The 11,002-nt window shown below is 36.0% G+C and overlaps 1 protein-coding gene across 1 annotated transcript in view; it reads right to left on the bottom strand.

Annotated features, from left to right (window-relative positions):
* Positions 1 to 499: 499 nt before the first annotated feature.
* COG6 (component of oligomeric golgi complex 6) overlaps positions 500 to 11,002 on the bottom strand; it is a 55,588-nt gene continuing 45,085 nt past the window's right edge. Inside the window, exons 16-19 of the mRNA XM_014868879.2 lie at positions 10,374 to 10,481; positions 8,897 to 8,950; positions 6,421 to 6,500; positions 500 to 2,906 (exon numbers count right to left, since the gene is read on the bottom strand). Of these exons, the coding sequence (XP_014724365.1) occupies positions 2,759 to 2,906; positions 6,421 to 6,500; positions 8,897 to 8,950; positions 10,374 to 10,481 (390 nt within the window). The 3' untranslated portion in view covers positions 500 to 2,758. The remainder of the gene's footprint in view (positions 2,907 to 6,420; positions 6,501 to 8,896; positions 8,951 to 10,373; positions 10,482 to 11,002) is intronic.

Genomic DNA, 11,002 nt, shown 5'->3' with positions numbered 1-11,002 from the left:
AAACATCTGTTCTCAGAACGGGGCTGTCAGGGTGTCACACGTAGGGAGTGCTGCCGACTATGGGTGCTGTGCAAACCCCTTCTTTTCCCACCCTCCCCAGTCGCAGCCCAGCACAGAGCAGGGAGTTGCTCTCTCCAGGAAAAGCCACGTCCCTCCAGGAAAAGTGATAAGGACCAACAGCAGAAGGGCGGACTGACCCAGCCCAGCCACAGGAGCATCTCTTCAGGCATGGGACACTCAAGTCAGAGCTGCAGTAACTGGTCTGAAAATGGGCCAGATACCAACACCCGTAGTGATTTAATTTACTGCAATGCTTATGGGTCCTCTAGCTAATCAGGGGACTGCAGCTTCAAGGTTCCTAGTGTGGAAATCCTGGGAATTTGTAAAATAAAAGGGTCAGAACTGCCAAGATGGAAAAGGCAGGTCATAATTTTATTACATTTTCTTCCTACTCAGGAAAGAAGGCAAGTAAGAGAAAGTAACAACATGGAAGACAGAGTCAATAAGTCAAATATTTTTATTGATGTCCTTTCTTATTTGTGGCTATTGGTCATTAATTTTAATTGCGCAGACCAAAATTAGCGACTGACTTTAATTTTCCTAAATTACAACTTCCATAGCTTTTGCATTTTTACCAAGAGAAGACAAAATTATGAGTAAGTCTTTACATGGAATCAAAGATAGGAAGCAACTTCTTACTAATCGTCATGCAAGCTACTGATTACTGGAGACTGATGTTGAGTGTTATTTCAGGAAAAAGTTCACTCTTGTGAGTATGCTCATCTCAAGATAATTTATAGTCCTTTCACAGCTGATGTAATTTCCATATATTAGATAATAATTACAGGCATATTAAGCAATATTAACATTATTAAACAACAATGAACAGCCACCTGAATGTATACTATGGCAATGCAAAATCTGAGTAATACAAAGAGCCTTACCTGGTAATTTTACATTAGAGCTTTTCTAAGCTTCTACAATTTTTTGTTTTACAGGTCTAGAGATTTTAAACAAAATAAATCTAACATTCATATTTACAGAAAGATTTATGCCTGGCCCAAGAACTGCAGGGACACTTACACTTTCTATACCAACAAATTACTCCCATTTGGAAAAGGAGCTATTGCTTTATTGTGGCATTACCACAGAAGCTGCTTTCTGAGTGCACTGAATGCATTTTGTGCAATGAGTCTTCTAAGAGGCTAAAATGTATTACTGCTGCTCTTTATATCTTGCTCTTTTGCAAGCATATACTAAGCTGCAGACTTGGCTGCCACCAAGTATGTATTTTATATGTGGCCTATTACTACTAATAAAAGTAAAATAAGTTATTCAATATGAATGACTGCTCCTCTCCCCCTTGATGTACATAAAATAAGCCACATATAATGTGAGAGTAAACTCAGGCAACTGTAATAACTCTGGCACTCCTACAGTAACAAAGAGAAGAAAAAAAATTAAATGCTTCTAACAAAACAGTTCGCTTAAATTATCCTTTAAAAACAAATGAACAAAAAAAACTTGTCACAAATCCTTTTTACTAACATTTTGTTTCCTGAAGGTTTTTCTTTAACAATACTTTCCTAAAAAAATAACTGTTTAAGGAATTTTCAGATAATTATCACAAGGCCAAATGGAGAACAAATATCCCACTTATTTACTTTCCTCTTTTCCTGGAAGCAGAAGTCCCCTAAATCATAACTCTAATATCAGGGCTTCTACACAGGGAAGCTTCAGCTTGCACCAGAGGAAAAAACAGGAAAGCTTCATTTATGGCTCTCGATGCATCAGATTAGGACATCTACACACCCCAACTCTCCCACATAAATCTCAAATCATGTAAACCATGAAAATCTCTTGGTGGATTATGAACTGTGTAAACACTTGTACTAGAGCAGATGGACTTTTTCTGTACATAAAAACAAACAAAACAAAAATCATGTACATGTGAGGGAAGAATGGCCATACTGCTGTGAAAATCACTTTCCTAACCTACACTGTTACTGGTCCCAGCCTTAGGAGATCAGCAAGTTTCAACTGATACAAGGATTCCTCCTGAAAACAATTGCACTAAACCAAAATCCTTCTAGTAAAACAGAATTATAAAAATAATTTAAAGCACTAAGTCCCAGTTTATATACAAGCAAGTAGTTCAAACATTTCTTTTTCTGACAGAAAATACCAGATAATAGATTGCCAAAAAACCACACAAATTTTGCCTCAAAGATTTAATCAACAGGATTTGCAAAAGAGCATCAAGTACTCTGAAATGATTTATGAGCTGCAAAAGTGATGCATGAGTCATTCAAAGTGTATCAGTTGTACTAAAATTTCAGTTATCAGTGTTTACTGATGGCAGGCTGAGAAAAAGAATGAGAGAACAGACAATAGAGCAAATAAAAATATTGCTGAGGTCATAAGAGACACTGGTTAAACTTGTAGTTGAAAGGATTATGTACAGCAAGGAAGAAAGCTTTTCTCCTTTTTCAAAGAGATTGCACATTGTCAAGGTCCACTTCCATCAGAGAAATACATTAAAATAATTTTCAATCTATATTCTAATTTCTGGCCTATTGAAAGTATTCAAAGACACAAGAAAGACTAGACTTCTGCCAAGCAGATTAAAGAAAAAACTGCATTCCTACATATTTTAACTATACAGTTACACATCCAAATTCAAAGCAGAAAAATAATTCAATGCAAATACTCAAGAAATACAGAATTATGGATTCTGATAAATCTGGGGGAGGCAAGACTATGAAAGGAGTGCCTGAACTTGATGAGGAGATCTGTGCAGGATGGTTTCTGGATCCTTGTATTCATTTGAAGGATCCATCACAGCTGCATATAACTCACTGTAAGCTCTGCAGACCAGTTCTGTTGACTGTTTTATTATCTGCTCTCTAAAAACCAAAACAAAGTAACATAATTTGCAAATTGTAGAGAATATAACTGTACTACATACAAGGAATTAAAGACATACATTAAAAATAAACATTTAAAAAAAAGGCTTTTTTCTCTTGTTGTATTGTACACAGATAAACTCACATATATGACCTGATAACCAAGACAGGAGCTTCTTTATTTTTACAATCAAGCAAAAACTAATAGAAGGATTTAATTTCCCACCTGAACTCACCTGTGTCTTTTAAAAGACTGTTAAACTTAGTGATCTACCTTCTACCTCCAGTGGCTTCTTGCTGCCCTTTGTAAATACACACTTTTAAAAAATCTACTAGTAAATATATTCTATATGCTTTATCTTGACAGCAAGATTCCATTATGATTCCATAGTCAGACAAAAACTAGTGATAGCGGTCAGAGATTTAAAACAAAACCTTTTACCAACAATGCTATGAAGTCTGTGTCCTGTTATTTTTCTGGAGATAAATGATAACAATGCACACAGACTGAATGCTAATTTAACTAGAAAGTTTAATGTTTTTTGAAGATAACCTAATAATTTTATTTTACATTGCCTATAGAATCAGTTTACTTTAATCATCATGGTGATGGTGCTTACAGGAGCAGATGAATTTTTATCTACTAGGAGCAGCAGTTACAACTATTTTACAGCCAAACCCATGCAATGGGAACTCCAGCAGAAGCTGAGGAAACCAAGGTAACCACAAATCCAGATTCAGCCCTGCTGTAATATGCAGCAGAGAAACAAAGGCAACAAAACTGCATCCAATAAAATCAAGGCTGAATTCACAGACTGTTGGGAATTGATAAGTTAAAGAAATTTCAAAGATCAAGTACAAGAGTCTTCATCTTTACAGGAAACATTAAGGAACAGAAGCTATGAGAAAGCAGATTAGAAGACCAAGCCTGCATTTTATTCTGACACAGAGTATCCAGTTTTTTTATATATAGCATCAACTGCCAGTATTACTAGGTTATTAGAATACCTGAAAAAAAGATTTCCTTATAATAGCAAATCCAAACTCACTATTATAAGGGAAATATACTCAGGGTGTTCAGGCAAGACAACTGTCTCTGACCTCAGCCTGGGATCACTAAGGTACTGTAACATGACAATCTTACGAAAGCATTGCACACTGAATTTGTGTAGAACTAGCGCACCAAATTAATAAATAAAAAAAGTTCGTTAAAATATTCAGAGGACTGAACAGAATCACATGTGTTGTTCAATCAAATAATGTCAGTGTCATTAATCAGTACATTAGGATTTCAGTTGCCATAACAACGTGATACATTTATTACTAACACAAATGGCAGCACTTGCTAAAAATAGTAATTCAGCATTCAGTTTCTGTGATCCAACACGAATGAAAAGAGCTTTTCAGGACCAACCACCATATGAATACATAGTTTAAGGTTTTTTAAATGAGAAAAGGAATTTGAAAGACAAGAGCAAGCACTGGTAATGTTGGTAGGAATGTTCTTCACAGTTGTAAAGCTTAAAAATTATATTGCCAATAAGTATGTAATACACAGGTCCCTTATCAAAGCATGTGGTCTGATTCTGAGAACCAAAGACCTCATAGGTGAGAGCTCTCAATTATCTGTTTTCAGGAAAGATGTCTTCAAAATTGAAAATCCCAATTACTATAGGCAGGGATTAAAGCTATAGCACTAGTTATATGTTTTGCTTGAATTTTGAGAAAAGTCAGAATTTTCAAGGCTTTTTTACTATTGAAAGTATTGACTATCAAGACAGTGATTCTACAAGCATCTCTGTAAATGGGCATTTTAATTCCAGAAGGACTGTTTGCATTTAAAGCTAGTTGTTTGAAGGCTAATGGGCTGATTTATTTACTTTGTTTTGATTCTAAGCAGAACCTGACCTATAGTATTAATTATAACAGATTAATAAACTACTGCATGGTAGCTGAGTTGAAGCAGCTATAGCAATCATCCTCACACAAGGCTTCCCTCTTGCCTCTCAACTGTCCACTGCTGCAAGATAATAGGAATTCAGCTTCAAATGTGCTGAGAGGTTTAAAAAGCTTATCAATGGAATAAGGCTAAGAGTGCCTACATAACCAGTTTATCTTGGTTCATCTGACAGAAGGATTGATTAAGTTCAAGTAATTTCACAGTGCCATAGTCTTTATGGTGGTATAGAGTCTACCTCTTAAAACTGCCTCTGTGATAGCAATGTAAAGTTTAGGCTTGCAAAATACACATTTATTATCATTACAATTTTTAAATAGACCTACATTTAAGAAAATATATTAAGAGCTAAAATACAGGTTTAATGCCCTGACACTGAGAAGTAGAAGTTGTGATGTTTCAGTGACATTACTGGTCAAACTACCCTGTCTGATCTGTACAGAGAGTAGAGCTCCCCCACAATAGGGTCAGCTCTGCCAGCTGAGCTGTGGGAATGGCAAATCTGGCAGAGACACCCAATGCCACCTGAAAAGCACCAGCATTCCCAGCAAGCCCAGGCATGCTTCACCTGTATGGTGTGACACTGTAAGTCTTTGGATGAGGAGATCCTGAGCAGTGCAGCATGAGAACCTGGCAGCTGGAACAGCTGATTGTTGTAGGTCCCTTCCAACCAAACTGCTCTAGTCAATTCCCAACAATAATTACTTTTCCCTTGACACATCATTTTAATTGCAGGATGCTGTAATACAACCCCACTGAGGACAAGTACTAGTAATGAAACTCCAAATACTGTTGCATTATGTAAAATGTGCTTGTATCAGTTTCTGGTATATTTGGTTACCTGCATTCTTCACTAAAGTGTGAAAAATAATGTCAAGGAAAGTTTTTGATCAGTGCAACATATAATTCCCTGAGTTTAAGTACTATAGAAAGTCTTCATGTGGTTCACATTTAATTGGAAAGAAATTCGTGGCACTTTCCCTAGCCTTAGGGTTCAGTTATATTCAAAAAACAAGTTAAGAGATAAATAATAAAGTTCTTACTTCCATACTTCAAAGAAGAAATCTCTAAAAAAAATGCATTAGGTGAAAAGTAATCTCAGCAAAATATTCAGTGAGACAAAATGCCAATATTCTACAGCAGAAGACAACAAAGGTGAAAATTCTAGAACTGACAAAGCAGTGGGGATAAAAGAAATTTTGGAGAATTATATATTTTGCCTGTCTTTGGAAAGTTTACAAAATAGTTCTAAAAAAATTTACAACTAAGTTGACAAAAAATCGCTGACACAGCAGAACATGTTCAAAATAGATTAATGTAATTCATCTTGATGGTGTCTCTTAAATCAGGGGTAACTACTTCAGAAAGTTACAGAACTAGATACTCCTCACTGCTTGTTCAAAAAGAGGAGACTCAGAACAAAACTGAATTGTGACTTGAAGGATGCTGATATCATCACAGCTGGTAACTTGAATTCTCATCATGATTCACTAAAACCAAATTCATCGTTGTAATCACTATTTAGGCATAAGAGAAATTCAGAGGCAAGGTACTTACTTCACAGTGGCACTCAGAAGGAAATTCAGCTGTGACATTAACAGACTATCTGGAGCAGAGAGATAGCGATCAAACTGAGCCTTCGAGAAGAGAATACGAGATGAACATATTAACACCTTGCTATTACGTGAAAATAGGTAAAAACACAATTTCTGAAAACATCTCTGATTACATTAAAAGACAGAACTTAATAGTCCAAAATAAGTTTGATTGACTTCAGCACCTCTACCACCAAAATTCTGTTTCTGACTCTGAGGAATATGAGTGGAGAGCAAATAATGAGAATCCAGCTTCTGCAATTATGCATCTAAGCTTCCTATGCAGCTGGTGCAGGTACTTACTACACTGAAGATCACACTGAGTCTATTCAATGCAGAGGGAATACAAGACAGCTTCGGAGCTATCTACTATCTACTCTGCCCAAATTAGACATGTCGCTTGATTCTTTTTGCATGTTTTCTTTTTACTTTTTGGCAGGGAGTCACTACTTAGCTGGGAAAAACAAAGAGCAAATCACCCACTTCAGGCTTCTTGAACTGCTTCTAAGCCTACTTCTCTTTCTCACAGAATATAGTGAAAAGAAGAGCAGTGCTTTGATTCTAAGAAAAAACATTCCCTCCATCTTCAACAGTCAATCAGAAAAATTGTGGCTGCCCAATTCCTGGCATTGTTCAAGGCCAGGCTGGATGGGTTTTTGAGCAACCTGGTCTAGTGAAAAGTAGATGGCAGGAAGGCTGGAACAAGATGGTCCTTAAGGTCTGTTCCAACCCAAAACATTCTGTGACTGTGCAGTCAAATGGTGACTACTGAGAAGATGAAACCAGGTCTTACAGCTGAAAACACAAGGAATATTGAACACATACTACACTAAGAAGCATTTTAATTAGATAGTGAGAAGAAAAATTCTCATCAGGAATGTCATCAAACATTGATCAGACTATCCAAAAAACCTGTCTAATCTCCATCCTTGGAATTACTCACTAAGACAAGGCCCTAAGTAAATTTATCTAATGATGGCGACCTTCCTGTTCACTTGTTCACTGAATGAATATTCTCAAGGTGGTAAATCCTAAAACCTACATCCATCCATCATTTAAAACATAGGCAAAAATGAGTAATGAAGTCACAGTTCTTACAAATGAATTTTTTGGGGTTTTCTGTCCTTGTTTGGAATGCAAGGGAGCTTTTGCTGAGTATGGACTTAACAAGCACCGCACTAGCAAAGCACGTATGAATAACTTAAAAGGCTGGGTCCTGGAAAACTTAAACCCTGGTTTAAATGCTGAGAAGCCAATAGATTAGGTTGATGAATGGGATTTACGTGGGTTTGATTTCAGCATACTTGGCTGAAATCAAAGTTAAAGTGTGTTCACAGAAGCTGATGTTAAGTAATGAACAAAATAAAACAGCTGGATTCTTCTCTTAACTATTCAAGGGAAATTATTATGTACCACTCTAGATAATAGTGTTACACATGTATAATTTAGAGAAGGTCCCCAAGATGCAGCCTTTAAATTTGCTGTTGGTCTACAAGACCATGATAAATAGAAGGTATTTTAAATGTAAAATTTATAAGTTTTAATAAGAATGCATGCTAATAAGAATGCATACTGATCTGAGTAAACCACTGAGTGCTCTGTGCCAGAGCTCTGTGCATACAATCAGTTTGGGAATTGCTGTTTTAAATCCTGAACAAAAAAAAATGGGTTACACTGTCATAATTGGGATGCATTCAACACGCAAGTTTTTTTAAAAACCTTTTAAAAATCCCCTTTTTTTCCATGGGTGTGTACATACACTGCTGTATGAGGAGGCCTTGACAGTTAAACTTTTAGAATAAAGCTAAACTTGGCTAAGCAAGAAGAGTGAGAGATTATACATTATTGCCTACTGAACTGTGATACTGCTATCTCTATGCAAAATAGAGACACACGCTCTAAGAAAAAATATCAGCTGATAATTTGCTTTAAAATATATTGTAGCTTTCAACTTAAAAAACCCATAACTGTGACATACACCCAGAATCTAACTTCTGAGTAAAGCGCTGAACTATTTGCATAAAATCAAAGCCTTAGGACTAAGATTATAAATTATAGCAGAACCTGTATTTCAAAGCATAGAGGCAAAAAAAGAAACTTTGGTGATTAAAACTAATTAGAGCTAAGTATTTGCTTTTAGCAATTTAAGATGACTCATGGGACAGAATTCTTGTAAGTAAAGATCTGCTTCTCAAGGCCTAGAAAATAATATTCTATTACTACCCCTTCAGAAATAATTTATGTATTTATTACTTCAAGTAGTCAAATCACTACAAACGAAGAAAGTATTCCCAGACATGTAATTCAGCTATTCTTAAAGAGTAGGACTGATTAGATGAGTATCTTCTACTACAGATGAATATCTTCTAATCATATAATTAACAGTATTCTTTACCATGTCACAGCGTCACCACCGTATGAAAGTTATAAATGCTTACCATTGCAACCTTCAGGGACACGGAATCCATACTTGACAAATTGGAAAGAGGACCCTAAGAATCAATAATCAAACAGGGACGATAAAAAAAGATCATACTAGCATATAGAAAAAGATAAATAATACAGTCTACAATCAATTTAGTAGTTTATTTTTATTTGGTCCTGCTATAGGATCTTAAATGTTTGGAAACTATCACCATTTCAGTACTGAAAGGCTGTTAACAGCTCATTTGTATTCTACCACTGCCTTACATTAAAAGCTGAGAATATAGAATTCTTAATATGTCCTTTCCAATCTTTTCCTTCCTTCATCATTAAATAAAGCCAAAAATAGCCTTCCACAATATCGAGAATAAAAACTGAACTGCAAACTGGCTGCATCCCCTTGGTAATCCGGATTTATGAGACAACAACTTTATCTATCTGTTCTTGGACTGTGAAGAATTCAGACCTGCTTCCCAGTAAACCTTCTGTGCTGGTATGGCAGCACAATGCACAAATGGTGTCTAACCCCCTAGCAAATTCTGCGACAACATCACCCCTGCAGCCAGACAGCTGTACAGATAGAAATGAAAATTGCTACATCCCATTAACAACCTGCCCTAGTCAACTTGAAATTGGTTTTAAAACAGGAGATAGACTCATGAATAGAAAACTAAGTTGCGATATTAATCAGATTATTTATACATTTATTTATTCATCTTTATACATAAAAATCTGTTGAATCTGGGCACTTTATGCAAAATTATTAGCTGAAGAAACAACATAAAGCTCTCCAATAGAGTTCTGTTTTCTCCAGAAAACACTGTTTTTCACTTCTACAAAAGATCACAAAAGGACACAGGCACAGCTGAAGGGAAGAAGGGCTGTATTAACACCTACCACATTGCAACTGTGCTTCACAAGAAAGGGAGAGCGTGAGCTCTGAATTCCAGTTTTCAGCTCCTCTAAGAAATCTCAAGTTTTCACTTTGAGAATCTCACTGTCTTGGTACTAGAATAGCTACAGCAACAAATAAGGACGAAAGAAGAAACTATTTCAAACTACTACTAAACTCATCTGCCAGTTTTCCACAGAAGAAAAAAAGCAGCAATTACCAAAGGCATGCAGCTATCTATGGATATCTCCATGCGTGGTGCCACAGGAAGCAATGAAGAAGCTGAATGCTGCTTACATACACAGCAGGTCTAACATGTCCTAGGTGCCACGGGAGTGCTGGTGTTCAGACAAAGTGTGCACCAGACAAGCAGTACAGGACTGCTGCACACCAATCCTGCTAGGCCTGCTGAACACACAGTAAAAAAAACCTGTAGCTGCAAGGTGCCTGCATCTAATAGTCCTGGCCCCATGTGAAAACTCAACATTACAGAACCTTTGCTTTCAGAGGAAGCTTAATTTGCAAAAACATTAGTGCCAAAATTCTACTAGTAGGCAAGTGTGTGGTACTCCCTCAACATGTAAATTCTGTAAGCTCACCTGTTCTGGTTTGTGCTGCTGCAGAGCATTATAAATGTAACTCAGACCAGCTCTCGTTAGCACGTAGGAAGCTTGCTCATTTATGAGTGTATCTAAATGAGCTTCGATCTGAAATGGTAAGCATAAGGTATTTATAGAGAGTGTGTGAGAATATTAAATGCAATAAGTTCTGGGGTTAAAAGGTCTAGAAACACAAGTAAGGAAAAAACCCAAAAATAAGGAGAGTGATCAACAAACAAGGAAATACTACAAATACATAGAGGATAATTATTTTATCCATTTACATATCTCATATTACAAGGAACCAATAATAAAAATGCAGAGAATTCTTTCATGTCTGACTAATAAAGTAATCTATTTTTTTGGTATTTGTAAATATAACACCACCAAAAATGAAGATTGTAAAATTCCTATATAATTTTATTTTGATACACTTCTTTGAAAATATATAATAAAAATCATTCAACTCTTATTGAAAATACTGACAATAACACGGCAGTTCTACAATAAACAAGTGACAGTCTTTCATAAGGAAAATAAACCTGAAACTAAATCATACTCAGAATTGATTTTAAATTCAATACTGATAAACACGTATTTGAAAAAAGTCAACTGAAAGAACAATAGAC

Source organism: Sturnus vulgaris, chromosome 2 (genome assembly GCF_052056855.1).
Source record: "Sturnus vulgaris isolate bStuVul1 chromosome 2, bStuVul1.hap1, whole genome shotgun sequence".
In the NCBI taxonomy this organism is placed as follows: domain Eukaryota; kingdom Metazoa; phylum Chordata; class Aves; order Passeriformes; family Sturnidae; genus Sturnus; species Sturnus vulgaris.
This window is presented reverse-complemented; position numbering and strand designations above follow the sequence as displayed.